General features: G+C 53.8%; 7 protein-coding genes across 7 annotated transcripts; 3 read left to right on the top strand and 4 right to left on the bottom strand.

The window, feature by feature from the left end:
- Positions 1 to 646: 646 nt before the first annotated feature.
- NCS57_01265900 (uncharacterized protein) lies at positions 647 to 1,574 on the bottom strand (the record flags this gene model as incomplete). Its single annotated transcript, XM_053062326.1, has 3 exons — positions 1,374 to 1,574; positions 829 to 1,296; positions 647 to 769 (listed from the first exon to the last, which is right to left on the bottom strand). Exons 1-3 carry the CDS (start codon positions 1,554 to 1,556, stop codon positions 647 to 649), a joined length of 774 nt encoding a protein of 257 aa, XP_052908854.1. The 5' UTR covers positions 1,557 to 1,574.
- A 364-nt stretch (positions 1,575 to 1,938) lies between these two features.
- NCS57_01265800 (uncharacterized protein) lies at positions 1,939 to 2,494 on the top strand (the record flags this gene model as incomplete). The annotated part of the gene is made up of 2 exons (XM_053062325.1): positions 1,939 to 2,159; positions 2,212 to 2,494. Exons 1-2 carry the CDS (start codon positions 1,951 to 1,953, stop codon positions 2,492 to 2,494), a joined length of 492 nt encoding a protein of 163 aa, XP_052908853.1. The 5' UTR covers positions 1,939 to 1,950.
- A 1,426-nt stretch (positions 2,495 to 3,920) lies between these two features.
- Positions 3,921 to 5,123, top strand: NCS57_01265700 (uncharacterized protein; the record flags this gene model as incomplete). The annotated part of the gene is made up of 1 exon (XM_053062324.1): positions 3,921 to 5,123. One exon carries the CDS (start codon positions 3,921 to 3,923, stop codon positions 5,121 to 5,123), a length of 1,203 nt encoding a protein of 400 aa, XP_052908852.1.
- Positions 5,124 to 5,421: 298 nt separating this feature from the next.
- NCS57_01265600 (uncharacterized protein) lies at positions 5,422 to 8,745 on the bottom strand (the record flags this gene model as incomplete). Its single annotated transcript, XM_053062323.1, has 4 exons — positions 5,422 to 7,504; positions 7,550 to 8,490; positions 8,544 to 8,651; positions 8,737 to 8,745. The coding sequence occupies 4 exons, from the start codon at positions 8,743 to 8,745 to the stop codon at positions 5,422 to 5,424; spliced, it is 3,141 nt and encodes a 1,046-aa protein (XP_052908851.1).
- A 631-nt stretch (positions 8,746 to 9,376) lies between these two features.
- Positions 9,377 to 9,951, bottom strand: NCS57_01265500 (uncharacterized protein; the record flags this gene model as incomplete). The annotated part of the gene is made up of 2 exons (XM_053062322.1): positions 9,377 to 9,640; positions 9,697 to 9,951. 2 exons carry the CDS (start codon positions 9,949 to 9,951, stop codon positions 9,377 to 9,379), a joined length of 519 nt encoding a protein of 172 aa, XP_052908850.1.
- Positions 9,952 to 10,479: 528 nt separating this feature from the next.
- On the top strand, positions 10,480 to 11,942 carry NCS57_01265400 (uncharacterized protein; the record flags this gene model as incomplete). The annotated part of the gene is made up of 5 exons (XM_053062321.1): positions 10,480 to 10,731; positions 10,788 to 10,829; positions 10,916 to 11,224; positions 11,432 to 11,728; positions 11,826 to 11,942. The coding sequence occupies exons 1-5, from the start codon at positions 10,606 to 10,608 to the stop codon at positions 11,940 to 11,942; spliced, it is 891 nt and encodes a 296-aa protein (XP_052908849.1). The 5' UTR covers positions 10,480 to 10,605.
- Positions 11,943 to 13,137: 1,195 nt separating this feature from the next.
- On the bottom strand, positions 13,138 to 15,990 carry NCS57_01265300 (uncharacterized protein; the record flags this gene model as incomplete). The annotated part of the gene is made up of 1 exon (XM_053062320.1): positions 13,138 to 15,990. The coding sequence occupies one exon, from the start codon at positions 15,988 to 15,990 to the stop codon at positions 13,138 to 13,140; it is 2,853 nt and encodes a 950-aa protein (XP_052908848.1).
- Between the last annotated feature and the right edge of the window lie 167 nt (positions 15,991 to 16,157).

The following is a 16,157-nucleotide window of genomic DNA, read 5'->3' as shown; positions in this document are numbered from 1 at the left end:
TCCCGGTCAGCCCGCCACACAAACGCCCAGCAGTGTCGCAGATACGTTGTCCCAATTCTATAACCTTGTCTTTGTATGGTTACACACAGCTCACCCCCAGTCAGGAGGGGCTGGGAGGGACAAGCAGCATTAGATCTTGGCGCGTGTGTGGCTGACGGTGAAAACATGCATATCTAGAGCCTCGATTCACCCGTGACAAAACGGGTAGACGGCAAATTCGTTTTCGCCCATCCTTTTCAGCTCCGAACGGAAGACTGCATGACAAGGCGGGGGCACGCGGGAGTCAATATGTGACTCGCAAAAGGGGGAGACAACAACATCGCACGGCAATTAATCAGCACCTTGTCACAGAATGGGAGGCCTACTTGGCGGTCAGAAAGTTACGCAGCGTCTGCTGGGCGAGTCAGATGCTGGCCGTGGCCTTGGTAACCAGCCGAGACTAAGGGTAGAGTGTCAGACGTTGAGCACGTTGATAGTGTCACTGGGAGATAAGTGATGGAGAATGACAACATTCAGCTGAATAAGTCTTACCATGCTTTGTGCGTGTAGGACTAATCCCACCAAAAGGAACGTGAATTTACATTGTTCACCTTGTGAAGCTGTTTAATACTATGTCCCTGCTCATTTCCTTTCCCTCGACCTCAAGTCAAATGGAAGCCCGCAGAACCTTGAAAGCATCCTCCCGGGTACCGACAAATCGTGCCTCAGATGTCTTCCAGTTAATGACGTTCCAGATGTTGTCGACGTAGGCAGCCTTGCCGTTGAGGTACTATCCAACCCAGTCAGATCTCCGACCCGATATGTGATGAAACTTGTGTTACAACTCACCTGCAGGTAGTAGGCATGCTCCCACATGTCAACGCCAAAGATGGGCACCTCACCCCCGACGACGGGATCCTGGTCCTTTGTGGTGACGATGCGCAAGCCCTGGGTATCCTTGACCAACCATCCCCAGCCACTTCCCTGCAGACCCAGCAGGGTCTTCTTGAAGGCCTCCTGGAAAGCTTCGAGGCTGCCCCAGGACTTGGAGATCTCGGCGACCAGGGTAGGGGCGCTGTCGGGCTTGGAGTCTGGGGAGCTGGAGGGGCTCAGGTTCTCCCAAAAGAGGGAGTGGTTGATGTGGCCGCCTCCGTTGAACTTGATAGCTGACTGGAGGGCGATCTGACCGGCAATGTCGTTGGACGATGTGGCCGAGGCGTATGTCTTGAGGGCGGCGTTGAGGTTGTTGACGTATGTCTGGTGGTGCTTGCTGTGGTGGAGCTCCATGATCTGGGCCGAGATGCTAGGCTCAAGGGCCTGTCATACAGAAATCAGCTCATTGTCCGGGGTACTGTGATGCCATGACCACAAGTCCGGGGTGTAGTGTTGCTCACATCGTAGGCGTACGGCAGCGCCGGGAGGGAGTAGGTTCCAACAGACATGACAGGCAGAGAGCAGGTATTCTCAGTCAGAGAGTATTGTTCAAGACAGTCAAGAGAGAGAAGAGGTAAAGACGAAGAAGAAGCAGAGGCAAAGAAGAGGGGTAGAAGAGGGAGCTGGAGGATATGGAGGAACATGACGGAAGGATAAAGACCGACACGGCAATCAAGCACCGAATTGCGTCAGAGGGGTAATTATTAATCCTATTCGTAAACAAAGGAATAGCATTATCATAATGCATTTATCGAAGCGCAGGTAAATCTGTTCAAGAGGTCATCAAGGTGCTCAAACTTGCTCACCGTGGATTGCCCGATTCGGGAACAGCGCTGCCAAATGCGGTGCTGTGATTGGTCAATGTCGAGTGAGCAAGTTTGGCGGACAAAGCTATTTCGAGCTATGAAACTCTGGTCTGTGTGAGTGAGAGACTATGAGAAAGATGCATTGGCATGATGAACTGTCCTTTAAAGCTATATCTGCCCTCTTTTTCTTCTTACAAACTTCTTCAACTACATCTTCACAACATCAATCATCATGTGTGGCCCTGACAACTCCAACCGACCTCGAGGAGGTGCCCTGGCGGCTCTCAACCCTCCCATCAACACAACCACCTCCAACCTCTGCGCCGACCTCGCCTTTCATACTCCTGGATTCCCTGGAAACTCAAGTGCAACACACGCAAGACTGACGCTGAGCGATGAGTGCGACATCCAGAACCTCTCAGATCTCCGTGTCGTCATCCAGTGAGTCAACCTCCACTTGCTATACTCTCTACCCATACTGATATGTGAATAGTTCCAGCGGTGACATGACAAGAAAAGCAAGCGACTGTGGGCTATTTCGCCAATTCGCTCTCCCAGCTACCCAACCAACACCTCGAGATACCTTCGTTGAGCTTCCTCTGGAAAGACCACTGTCCCTAGAAGTCGGCAACGATGGCATCATCGGCCGTCGCGTGTCCCTCTACTCACGCCTTGAATCTGGCCAAGATAAGATCGTGGCCGAAGGCATCGTCGGGTTCAACTTTTTGAGCGAAGCATCATCACCAGCCCCATCTTCACCATCGCCGTCAATCTGAAGCGCTGTGTTGAGGATAGGCCATCAAGGTGTCGCCGCTACCCGGTGTGGATTGCAAGATGGCCGATAACACGCTGCAAGTATCGAGTCGGCTCATGCATGTATTAGCAAAGAGGACATCATCATTGGGACTACGGGACAGTGACAATCGTTGCTGTTAATCATGGCGTGTTCAAGGACGAAGGCATCACGGAACGGGGGATGCATAGCTACGGAAGGCGCATAAATCACGGACTGCTTTAATTTTGTATGAATAATTAACTATGAATATTTTCTTCCATGCACTCAGACAGAATTACCCTGTTAGCCATGTGAAGAGTTGAAGAACCTTGATGGCTCCATGGCGTCAGCGTCAACCCTATACAAGACACTCAGTCCTCTCAATCTGTATTTCCGGTTTGACTGGGCGGCTTGACTTGGACTTGAACGGTTCATGCTAATTGAACTTTTACATGAGCATACGCTACCCTTCATTCCTCCAGCAGCTTTTGTCTGCGTACAACAAACCACTTCCTTGGCTCTCGAAACAACACTGGCCGCACGCTTAGATCGGCTAGTCAGAACGAGGGCTCGCCTCCCTCAACTTCCTGTGCTGGTCCCGGCATCCATCCTCACGACGGCGCTGGAGAATCGAGACAGTATCTGCCTGCCTATCTATTCCATCTCCCTTCTCGGCACGTATCAAGCGAGCTTCACGATAGTCAGGATACGAAAGACGTACCGTCACGGTTTCCTCTGCGAGTGTTAGAGACTCCATCCAATGTCTTCCAGCCACTGTTCTCAGTCTCTTGCAGGGTTCAGCTTGCATCAAGAGCAGATAGGTAACATCTCAACAAGATATTAAAAATAGAATAAAAACATCCTTTATACGTCCTTTGTTTATTTATTTTTTTCTCTTTCAGCCTCAAATGCTCCGTTCTTCCTCAGGATTTTTGTTATATCATGGCACCCAGATCAGTGCATCATGAGTTCTCATGAGTGCCCCATCAAGATGTCATACCAAACATCCTTCCCAACATCAATCCTCGACCATGATTGACACCACAATTATCCATCTCACAATCAATCAATCACTATCAATTTCTAAATAACACATTCAACACATCAACACTTCTTTGGTGGCTGCCTTCTCAGCCATCTCGCCCCCTGCACAGCCACACGACCCAGCCACGACGACAACTCACTACCAGACACTCCCCAATCCATCCCCAGCCCAGCCTCGCTGGTTCACCGCGCTTCGCCCACCAACCAAGATGTGAAAAAACCAAACTTTGGGCGGTCCCCGAGCGGGCCTGTCCCTTTCTCCCTGAATCACTTTCCTCGGTTCGGTCCTTATTCAAAAAGGGGCTGCTGGGTCTTTCTTTCTCTCTCGTTTCAATCCCCAGTTTAAACACCGAGAGAGGACCACTCCAAAGACAACACCAACAATGCCCTTTGTCGCCAACACCCCCGAGTCCCTCCTCTCCCGCTCCGACTCCAAGAATCCATCCTCAACATGCCGCGGCATAACCTCCAACGGCCGGCCCTGCCGCCGCCCCGTGCCTGCAAAGCCAGCAACTTCGAGACCCAGCACGCCCGACCCCCGCGACGAGTCCCTCTACTGCTGGCAGCACCGTGAGCAGGCGAGCATGTCTGCGCACTCGAGTCCCGGCCCGAGAGCCACGGCGACGCCTATACTCGAGGGACGCACGAGTCTTGATACGTTGGCTGATAGGCTTGGGTTGGTGGAGTTGCAGGATAAGAAGAAGAGGAGGCAGAGGACGGATAGTGGAGGACGGAAGACGAGCAAGCCAAAGCCAAAGCAGACTCTTTCCTGCTGCTTCTGCTTCTCCATCCCTCTCGAGGAAGTTCCCGAGACTCGTCCAGCGCGTCCTCAACCTCGTCCCGTTCAGCGAACCTCCATACCCGTTCCTCCGAAACGCAACTCCAAGCAGCACCTATCCGCCTCGCAGGATACATCCCCCGGCAAATCCTCCCGCCGATCTCGCAAGTCGACAGGCTCGCAAACGGGGCAGATCAAGAGCTTTATCCCCGACTCGCTAGACACGACAACTGCCTCTGCCCTCATGGCAGAGCTGGCACGTCCATTCGTAGATTCAGAAGAACCAGGCTTCATCTACATGTTCTGGCTCACGCCAACCTCCGACTCGACATCTCCACCCGTCGACGCCGCTCGTTCTCTCCTCTCCCCTCCATCGCCATCCCGTCCTTCACGATCCCGCCGTCCAAGCGACGTGGTCTCCTCATTCGCAGCCACAGACCCATCAACCGCCCACTCCACCATGCTCCTCAAGATTGGCCGAGCCTCCAACGTCCAGCGCCGGCTAAATCAATGGCAGCGGCAGTGTGGACATGAAGTGGAGATGCTACGGTACTACCCTTACCTTCCCGGGTCGCAAGAGTCGTCGGGCGTGGTACCACATATGACGACCCACGTGCACCGTGTTGAGCGGTTGGTGCACATTGAGCTTGCGGGTATAGGGCTCAAGGCAAACGGGGGCAAGTGTGAGGCGTGCGGAAGAGAGCACAGAGAGTGGTTCGAAGTAGAGGCGACGAGGGAGGGTATCAGGGCGGTAGATGGAGTTATAAGGAGATGGATTGAATGGGATGAGACGAATCCATCAAGTTAACGATGACGATGGCATGATTTACAGCATAAGCGGGCGTTGAGTTACAAGCATATCACGAATACACGAATCACAAGCACAAGATCAAGTCACACTCACTCGTAGACGTCGAAATGTTACGTTTAACCAGACCCGAGAACACGGCCTCGGCTTCAGTAATTCAATCACTTATCCACCCATTCGCGCCTAGTCTACAAAGCAAAAGCACCCCACGCCGTCTACTAACAGATACTCATCAATCGTAAGAATACTCTTCGATCTTGTTCGAGGAACGTTACCGCCTCCACCTCGCGACGTAGTGCTACACGAACCGCACCTCGTCGAATAGACCCGCCCTGACTTGGACAAGACTCGCCAGTTCGAACAAGAAGGATTGTAGGATGATGACGTTCGTGACGATGTGAGAGACCGACACTGTGACTGGAGGCTCCTTCTCGGTCTTGGCCTCAGGGGTTGGGGGTTCGATAATCTCTGGTTGGACGGTCTCTTCTTTGGGAGCGACAGCATCGGGGACCTCCGCCTCTGGGGTCTCTGGAGTCTCGGCTGGAGTCTCAGCTGGAGCATCAGCTTCAGCAGTCTTGGCAACCTCCTTATCCTCAGTTTGAGCGACATCTTCGACCTTGTCAGCCTCTTCAACCTTGGCAGTCTCCCCAGCCGCAGCTTTAGAGTCCTCCTGCTCAGGGGAAACGGCTTCAGCGGCCCCAGTCTCGTCACCCTCCGGCTCCGTTTGGTCCTTGTTCTCAGCATCAGGGGACGCCGGCTTAGCATCTTCAGCTTCCTCCGCCTCTGCCGTCTCGACCGGCTCCGGCATCGGCTTCTTATCAAATGAGAGGGGGATGGGATCAATTTTGGGTTCTGGTAGACCAACCCTCCTAGCAAGAATGGTCTGGTCCATGGCCGCAAACTCTGCCATCTGTCGGGCAAGTGCCTCCTCCTTCGCCTTCTGGACTGGGTCGGTGTGGTCCCGGCCCTTGTTCGGAGAGCGACTACGTCCGGGCGTGCCTCGTCCTCTGCTGTGCGAGAGCTCCTTCGAGGGAGCCAAGCCTGACTTGCCATGTGTCCCGCTGCCACTTCCAGAGCTTCGAGACAGCTCTTTGCGTCCTCGGGGACTGTTAGGACGGCTAGGCGTTCCCAATTCTGAAAGCAGACGGTGGGCTAGACCCTCCAGCGCCGAGGGTCGAGACGGAGACCCATTACGGGAAGCCTCCTCGAGGCTTCGTCGATCGGGCGTATCTTGCTGCGCGGGGGTAGGCTTTGGAGTAGGGCCCGAGCTGTGCAGCATCTGATCCGCTGTCTTAAAGGCATCACGCCGTTGCTGCACCAGTTCTTCAAAGCGAGGTATGGTCTGCTTGTATGACAAAACCTGCTCCTCCAATAGCTTGAGGACGTTGAACACTCGCGGCAAAGAAGCTTGTGACCATTGAGGCCGTTGTCGGCATCTTTCCATAGCCTTGAGCTGCTCCTGTTCAGGAGACGTCGGCAGCTCTTCAAGGTCTTCATCCATCTCGGTGTCCACTGTCTCATCATCGTCATGCTTGCGTTGCTTCTTTTCATCCTCGTCATACTTGTACGTGGTTGGGTTACGCGCCAGCCATCCTTCAATCTTCATAAAACCGCAGATGGCTAGGTTCACAAGTGTTTCCGTCACAGAGAGATTGGTCTCCACCGGGTTGACAAAGAAGGTCTCGAGAAGATCCAGCAGCGCATTGAGGAGGGGATCGTCAGGTCGGAGAGTATGCTCTCCAACGTCCCTGGGAGCTCCAGGGAGGCTGTCAGGGAGTCGCTGGTTGGTTGTCGACACCCTTGGCGCAACAAGCTTAAGTGAGCATGGGTGGCTTTCAAGCTTGGACATGGTATCCCTCAGAACAGCCTCGTACACCTCGTCAAAGTTGTCGTCACCTCCTATTGTTCCAGCCAATGACATGATGTATTCGACCTCTTGCTCTTGCGCTCCAACTGTTCGAACCGTATTCTGGAGAGGGAGGATCTCGGTTTTGAGAAGAGTAATGACAGCATATCGATGGTGTCGCTTGAGAATAGCCGACACCAGCTGTAGAGTAACGTGAATTGTCTGCTGATTTTGCGACCTCAGGCACGCAAGAATGAGATCCACGAGGTTGAACAGCAAAGGAGTAGCCGTGATGTCAGACTTCTCAGCTAGCATGGTAGCAAGATCCATCGACTTGCGCTTTCGTGCCTTGCTAACTGAGGAGCTCGAACCCGGCCGTCCAGAAGATACAGAATCGGGCAGGGCCAAGAGGTAGTGAAGAATAAGGTTAATCATATCGGGGTGATCAAGGGATTCGAGGATGCGTCGTAGATAAGTCAATACAGCCACCGACGAGCCTCCATCAATATCAGACGATTCGAGCAGTGAGGGGTATCTAAGCTGTTAGTAGGCATCAACAACATGTGTAAGGCCCACTCACAATAGCTGTTGTAGAAAAATAACTTGAAAGTGCTCCAGCAGAGTCGACTTGACCTCCACCGACCGACAGTGGTTCAAGACATCCTGCCAAAACAAAAGATGCGATAGAAAAGTCTCAAGGTGGGACTGAAACTCGGGGGAGCACGAGCTGATAATCTCATAATTAGAAGTAGGATGTTCGTAGTCGGAGAAGGCGAGAATAGGGGGTAGGTCATGGGGGAGATGGTCGATCACCAACTTGCGGCTCAGCTGGCTGTACAGTGCACCAAGACCAGTGGCCATCAAAGTCGACAGATCGCTCTCGACAATCCACTGCTCTAGCGGTCCAGAGCTCGACGCCGCCTCGATGATGTAGAGCAAGCCCGTTCGTGCAAAGTCGCCCACCTTACCCTCATGATGGATATAGTCCATGAGGATGTAAAACAGAGGAAAGTCGGCTCGTTGTGTCCGCCCAACAAACGCTTCGCGAATATCCTCGTCCTTCTCCCTCTGCTGGAGGGCCACGCCGCGGTGCGTCTTGAACCATGCTGGCAAGATACTCGGGTCCAGCCGAATCTTGGTGGTGATGTTGAATGCGAGCTCGACAACGCGCGACTCAGTATCCAGGCCGAGGCGCACACTATTAACGCCGGTGATGCGGACGAGGAGGTTGGTCAAGCTGGCGGCAAAAGTCTGGTTCTCCACGAAAGCCTCCTCTTCGCTCTCAATCAGAGTCGCAAAGAAGAGGACAGCTTCCTTGATGATCCACTCATTGTACGAAGTCGTGGCGATCTTGCCGATGGGGATGTAGATCTGCTTGAGCGAGCAGTATTGGATGCATGGGTGTGGAAGAGGTCGGCGGCTCTCGTCGCTTAGGATGTTGGTGAGCTCTTGGAGGCGGATCTCGAGTGTCTCGGCAGCGTCGCTATCTCGGGATAGGTTGGACGAGGTCCTCCAAGTCGACTGGGTCGGTCAGCAAAGGTGGCATGCATGAGGGCACGTTGGCGGAGTCTCACAAGTAAATGGCCGTATTCCTTCTCGAACCGGTGAAGGCGCTTCGCAGGATCCTTTGCCTGGTCCTTGCGGGAGCTCCCGGAGGAGAGGGGGCTCAACAGGCGCGACCACTATCATGACGAGGGACAGTTAGCTAACTAGGTAGGGGAAGGGGACCCCAGATCTGCGGGTGAAGCACGTCTACGGAAGACTCACAAAATCCATGGCGCTGTTGGAGTCATCTCCAGGCGACTATGGTGAGAAAAGACGTGACCTTAACCGCATTCCGCCGCGGAGGATACTTGTAAGTTGTCGTGTTGAGAGCTGGCGTCGCTGTCCAGTCTCAGGAGGCATGTCCCTGGAGGGTGTGGCTGAAAAGTGTGGCTGATATTAAGGTCCAGGGTAGATGGCTTTCTTGGACTCTTTAGGGTCTGAACAAGATTGGGGTTTGGGGATGCACTAAGTGTCTAATCTTGTTTGACTACTTTCATTATCTTAGCTCTTTGCCCTCTCTTTGATTCCTCCCTTGCTCCTTTAGGTGTAGTGGACATTAGTTGGGATGTGCGATCAAGGGTCACGATTTAATGCGAAGGGTTCCACACGGATGTTTGAGGCTCTTGATACAACTTCATGCGACATCATGCGAAAGAGCAAACCACAGAAGCACCACAAAGGAGGTACATTTCTCAAAATAAGCTGTGCCAAGTAACCCGCCGCTAATCGGCCATTCCAAATCCTTTCCCCATAGCGAGGAAGCATTTAAGTAGCGTGCGCTGTCGACACAAACGAGATCTCCCGTGCCTTTGCCTCAGTTGCTCGACTTGGCACATTGTTTCCTGAATTCTTCAAATCTCTTCTACAGGCGGTTGATCCGTCTTTCGTGAATGTCAAGCCGCGTGCTGTGGTTTCGTCGCATGCGGCACAGGTCACGATCTAGGTCTTCTCGCTCCTGCTCTTCCTTGCGCTTGAACTTGTCCATGAAGGCACCGGCATCCCGCTTCCACTTGTCGAGGGCGGCGGACCCCTTTGCAATCTTCTCATCAACGGCGGATTTGACGCGGCGCTGGAAGCCCAGATACTGGCGCTCCATCTTGCCAGGGCGATGATAGTAGAGGCGGTCCTGTGAGAGGGGATTAGGGGATGAACAGGCATGGAGGGAGGGAAGGGAAAGCCCACAGGGAGTTTGCGGTGCTTGCACTGCCGCTTAGTCTCCGATGAAGGCGTCTTCTGTTCTGCTGTGGATGCGTTCTCTGGGACGGGTGCGTCTTTGTCCGAGGGTAGAGAAGTGGTGGGTGGTTCCGCGCTATCTTGCTCAGCGCCATCGGCCTGGGCAGCCTGCTGTTCGACAAGAGCGCAGTATTCTCGGAGAATACGCTTCCTGCGCTCTCTTCTGCGCCGCTTGGGGTTTTTAGTTTTCCGAGCGCGTGACATGGTGGTGTCCTGTTGGATGTTGGTGCTCCGGTACTGATTCAGGGGTAAATGGGAACTGGGGAATGATGTCTTCAAAACCAGGCCAAAATGATGTAGCCTGGAGTATGAAGAAGAAGAAAAGGATCTATCACCATAGGGAAGCAGGACTTGCCTTTTTTGCGTTGTGTGGGGGTCAACATTCGCCGCCAGTGCCGGCAGTGCTGGCCAGCCGACATCACCACCTCCTCACTTCAACCTCACTTCAACCTCACTTTCTGCCGCGACGCGCAATCAGCCCGCGACGCGGTGAGAAAAGGATCCACTGTAAACAATTGTTCAGGCAGAACAATAGAGAACAATAGAAAACCAGAAAATCAGTCAACAGAATTAGGAAAAATAGGGCAAACGCCCGGCAGAATCACAGTCAACGCACGCGCAATCAGCCCTCCTCCCACCGCCCTGCCGGCTGCCTATATTTACCCCTCTCTCCCTCCCTCACCATCTCTTCTTCTTTCTTCATCCTTCATCACATCTGGGCACGACCACAAAGACTTCTCCTCTTCTTTCGTCTTCATTCATCACACCTGGCGAGGACAACAAAAGTTTGTCTTCTTACTTTTTCTTCTCTACCTTCGTTCGACCTTGCCTTGTCCTCCCCCAACCCAACCATCCACCATGTCCAACATCAACCAGCTCAGCAAGGCCGATATGGACAATCTGAACAGCGAGGAGCGTCTTATCCTTGCTCAGGTGTGCACTCGGACTCAACGCGATGTCGGCGGCACATCCACCCCTGATATTGTAAGTCATCCGTCCTGGTCTCCATAGCTTGGACTTTGCTGATTAGGCTTGTGTAGAATGACGTCGAAATGTCTACTCCTGCTTCCTCCCCTCAGAAGGTATGTCTGCTTTCTTTTCTCATCCACCCTCGCTCGCACTCCTCGAGGACGCGCTTCTTCCTTGCACATGAGCCAGAAGCATAAAGCCCCTCAGCTTGGCGACAGGTGACGGCATCATCCGATGCTGCCATCGGAAGCTGAGTCCTGATCTGCGATCCAGATGTTCGGGCACAGCCCACATGAACATCTCCAAGCCCAGCTTGGACTGGCAGATCGGGTCGCTTCTAGATTCTCAAAGCCTTGTTCCCAAGACACCTTGCCTGGAGAAGCTGTATCTTATCCAGGGGAGACTCGGCTCTTCAGTTTTACGCCCCAGGCAACGAATGGGTGTCTTCAAGCTCAGTCTTGAATACTTGGCTTTGGGAATCGCGGCTTCATACCAGCTTATTCCGAGAGTACGCTCCACATTTGCCTAGTTGCGCGCCGCCACGGCTCTTGAGTCTGCTCCGACAGACCGCGTGGAGAGCGTCCAGAGTGTCACTTGGTGTGTTCTGGGGCTGGAAGGCGAGGTTCAGAAGTGCTTGTCCGAACAGGATCCAAAGTGCATAACGAGGTGCAGACATACTCAGCTCATGGACTCTTGGCTGACTGGATGTGAACAGACAACCTGTACCACCCTCACGAGCGCCGCCTTCGACGAGAAGGCTGACCATCTCAACACACAACTGGCGCAGATCGAATTGCAGCCTACCAAGGCTCTCGAGAGCTACGCCAAAGAGATCGAACGACAGGCCGGCGAGATCAGCGAGATGGACGAGCTGATCGTCACCTGCGGCAAAGAGTTTTCGTGCGTCGAGAGCGATGCCGATAACGCCAGCGGCATGCTGCTGCGCTTTGAGCGCCAGATCGAAGAGCATGCCGCAAGGCAGGACGCCAAGCTCAACGAGCTGGCAAAGACCGTAAGTCACCTTACTCCCAAGTCTTGAATCACGACCAAGCTGACTGTTTGCCTACCCATAGATCCGAGACCAGGGCAGAAGGCAGGGCATGCTGTAGGACAGCAATGCCACCAGACTGGCTGCGATCGAGGCCAGACTGGCCAGACTTGAGGAGATGATGGTGGGCCTCATGAACAACCAGAACACGGAGAAGCTGGGCAACATGGCCGTGTGAGGGACTCGGAGGATGGAGAATGTGGCCTTGATATAATGATGAATGATGATACCCCGATCAAATGGCACACCAACGGTAGAATAATCGAGCAATCGAATGTGTTGATGATTTCACGACAATAATCTCTTTGTCCCCCTTCGTTTCCAGTGACCGATAAAAGCCTGCCTCCCCGAGATGATCACCGTAGATGTTCCAGGTGACGCGACTGACACGTCGGAGGAGACCGAGTGAAGTCAAGACACGACGGCTGTGATTAACGAAGCAGACTGTTATGAAACTGGTAACCATGAAAAGAAGGGAATGACGAAAGATCAAAGACAAGGATAGGTCACTGGGGACAATGATATTGTTGGGCAAGTGCCAATATGACGGTGATTACTGCCCAGCGCATCCAGCCCATAACTAGAGACACACCTGTCGTTAAGAGCCATGCGGATATGGAGAGCATTTCTGATGTTAAATGGTTAATGGAATCGAATGGAAAATATAGACGCGACAAGCTAGAGTGGGAATAATGACTTGGGAGATGAAGTACCAGAGAGAGATCTCGACACTTGTCGCGATTCATTCACCAACCCATACCTTCGACTCTTCGCGCATTCTATTCACCCACACCATTCACCATGTCCAACATCAAGCAGCGCAATTTCATGCTGGCCGTCACTTGGTCAAGCTGGCTTCATCTCTGTTGACGTCCATTTACTCAGGTTGGCCGCTTGGCGGTCTTAGGCATCATCATCATCTCCATGTTCTGTCCCAGCAGAAAGCTTGTTCGGAAGGCGTCAAAGAGACACTGGGAAGGATTCCTCGCACGCCCACACATCCTGAACCTTGTCAAGATATCATCGCCTAGAGCAAAAGCGCAAAGGCCTCGTCACTGTGGTATGTAGTCAAATCCAAGCTGGGTTAGCTTACCCCGTCAAGACGAGGAATGAAGGGTCCACCCCATTCACCTCTGCCAAGACTACAGGATCTGTCCAATGGCGGCTCAACAAACAGCAGAGACAACAGATGGAAGCGGTCACGGTACACCGCCTCACGCTGGCCGGGAAATCATATAACAAAGGCACTACTTTTATTCACCTGCAAGAGCTATTCACAGCCTAGCCATCTCGAATCAAACCAAACAGCCGCTTCCACCAGTTACAGATCTCCATCAAGTCCAAACGAATCGCTCACACAGCTGTGCAGACACTCAAGGGCTTGTCGGATCACCGCTGCTGCCGGTGCTACCGCCACCGCTTCCGCTGGCCCTGGTACGACTCGCCCAGATGTGTCTGACTCGATGAGACTCCATGGGTGGCGACGCATACTCCTCATCGCTCGACTGCGTGAAGCCGCTGACGTTACTCAGCATGCTGGAGCTGCGTCCTCTAGATCGGGTCACTCGTGGCTCAAAAGACGACGCAGTCGGCGGAGGCTGCCAAAGCGACATGGATGGGAGTGCAGGAGCAGAAACAGAAGGAAGGACATCGCCGGAACCCTGCCAGAGACCGGTCGGGTAATGCGGAGGAGCTGTGGGATCAGGATTCCAAGTACTCGTCGTGGTCGTGGTGGGTTGGAAAGGAGGACCAAGGTGCGGGTGGCCTGCATCAGCCAACTCATACGCCATGCCGTTGGCCGAGTTGATGAACTCATGGAAGCTCTGCAGCTGCATCTGGGCGTTCCTGATGTGCTCAGCCCGAGCCGCGTTGTCAGCACGGACCTGGGCGAGCCGCTCATTGTAGTTCGCTTCGATGCCGGCTACATGCTCCTGCCAGACATTACGCTCCTGGTTGCGTCGTTCGGCTTCGTCAAGACCACGGTTGTTAGCATCGGTGATGTTGGCAAGCTCGTTCTCAACCTTGGCAATGCGCGTGGCCACCTTGTTTCGGCGAGTGTTGAGGTTGGACTTTTCAACCTCCTTGGCCTTGATCTCCTTCTCCAGTCCGACCTTGTGTTCCTTGAACGCTTTCTGAGCCGTATCAAAAACCTTCTTTTCACTGCTGTATTGTCTCTCGACTCTCTTCTTATGCTCGAGGAGGTCAGGCGAGTGGTCAAAGTTTTTGAGTTGTTCAGTAATCTCCTTGGTCTCCCGCTCGGCTTGCGCTTTTCCAAGTTCCTGTTGGCGAATCTTTTGTCTGAATTTTTCGTCGTGGTTTCCGGCAGATGCAAGTTGGTTATCCAAAAGCTCGTTGTCCTTTCTGAGACTGCTGGCCCGGTTCTTAAACTCCTTTCGAAGAGTCTTGAGGCGTGACTTTTCCTCGTTGAACTTCAGCTCAACCGCAGCAAGCGAAGTCCTGAGAGTCGTGGCGGGGGAATCCGGTCGGAGAGAACGCTGTCCATTGGCCACGGGAGGGGGGACACCGTCCGCCTCTCGCTGCGTAGCCTGGACGGTCCTGATGCTGGTCGAGAAAAGAACCTTGTCCGTCTGGCTGTCTAGAAACTCGCACTCGTACTTGGAAGCAGGTCGGAGTCCGTAGATATCGCCCGTCCAACGCACACCCTCTCGTGAATCCTCCGGGGATTCCTCGATAGGAAACATGCGCGTAGGCTGCCAGACAGCGTTGTTAACCCGGACGTAGAAAGGCTTCGAAGTGTCGATATTGGAAGGTCGCGAGTCTTCGCCTGAAGACTCGACGGATCGCGGTGCGTCGTCATCGATTTCGGGGAAATGGCTGGTGCTAAAACATACTTCATCGCTTCCGATGTAGGATATCCATATTTGGCTGGGTTGGTTGTTGAAAGGAGCGTTTCCAAGGTTGTGAATGTCAGTTGCGTTGGTCCCAGCCGACTCTGAGGCCGCATGGGATAACTCATATTCCTTCACTACAACAATCTTTGTGCTCGCTAGTGCCGCCCATAGCGGTTGCTGTAGGCGAACCTGAGTGCTTTGCTTTCTTCTTTTTTTGCTTGTTGACACAGGAGGCGCCGATTGCAGCCCTGTCTCTGTATCGGGCGTCGCGAATCCTCCCTCGTTGGCCGTGTCACCTACCACGCTGGGTGGCTTCCCGGCCTCGGGATCGCTGGCTCCGACAGAGGCATTGGCCTTTTCGCGCCTCAAATACCATTCTCGAACATATCGTACGATGCCCTGTGTCAAGATGTGAATAGCCAAAACGCTCCTCACCCACCCATATGCACTCCTCTTATCGTACACGCTCGAGGTGGGGTTGAGAGAGCTGTTGAAAACATGAGGGATTCGCCAATGCTCCGGGATGTGGCGAGCCACGCGACCCCAGTGAGCTTTAGTCCCTCGGAGTAGATGATGGCCAACCACCCACATGAAGCATGTGGTGAGTCCTCTTGAAGTTCCGTCCCTCGTGCTGGTCCCTCCTCCTAGAGTAATGGCAATGACTGGTTTGGCGAAATCTAGAATTGCATCCTGGATCGGACCCCATAGGAAAAGCCATATTAGAAGGAAGAAGAAATCCATACACAAAACCGTGACCAAGGACGGCATAGTAGAGTTTCCGTCAAAGATCTCGGCGAGGTTGATGTTCATGCCCGAGCTGGTCGTAACGGGAGGGACAAAGGTGAGGAACGTGAAGATGGTGTAGATGACCGTGAGCGAGAGCGACGGGACGTGCATGAGGATGATGAGAATCGCGAGCGTATCCTGCATGGGCAGAGTCTTGAGGACGGTGGTGGCGAGATCGAATGGACCCGAGTCGCGGTGGACGTCGGCGTTCTTCATGGCATTGACATCGATCTGACGGTGGCCGGCGTCGACGACACCATTGGCGCCGCCGGAGTTGGATGAGTCGGAGGACATTTCGGATACGGCGCCGAGCGAGGAGCGGCGGGGATCGTCGTTGGCGCGAGAATCGTTGGAGGCATCATAAACGCAGTGCTTGTAGGAACCGTTGGTGAGGCCGTTGGCTGGCGTCGACTGCCCTGCAGCGCCGGCGACGCCTTGGTCGGATCGGCGAGCAGAGCTGTCGAGCTGCCCTGAGCCCTTCTTGTCTGAAGATCGCTTGGCCGGGCCTACAAGGCCATTCTCATGACGAGTGTCGCGGTGACTGGCGGCGCCTTGCTGTCGCTTGCCCGAACCTGGAGCGCGAGGCATGCGCAACGACTTTGACCTCTTGCCACAGTCTGACGGACCCAAGCACCTCTTCGGACCAGGGCCGGCAGCCGGGGCAAGCCTTTCGAGATGAAGGGCTTGAAAGGTCGAGGGATTTGGCTAGTTGCAAGCCCAGACTGATTTTGTCGGCCACCTAGTACGAGTACGAA

The sequence above is a fragment of the Fusarium keratoplasticum genome, chromosome 10, assembly GCF_025433545.1.
Source record: "Fusarium keratoplasticum isolate Fu6.1 chromosome 10, whole genome shotgun sequence".
NCBI classification, from domain to species: domain Eukaryota; kingdom Fungi; phylum Ascomycota; class Sordariomycetes; order Hypocreales; family Nectriaceae; genus Fusarium; species Fusarium keratoplasticum.
Note: the sequence above shows the minus strand (reverse complement) of the source record. Positions and strands in the feature narration are given on the sequence as shown.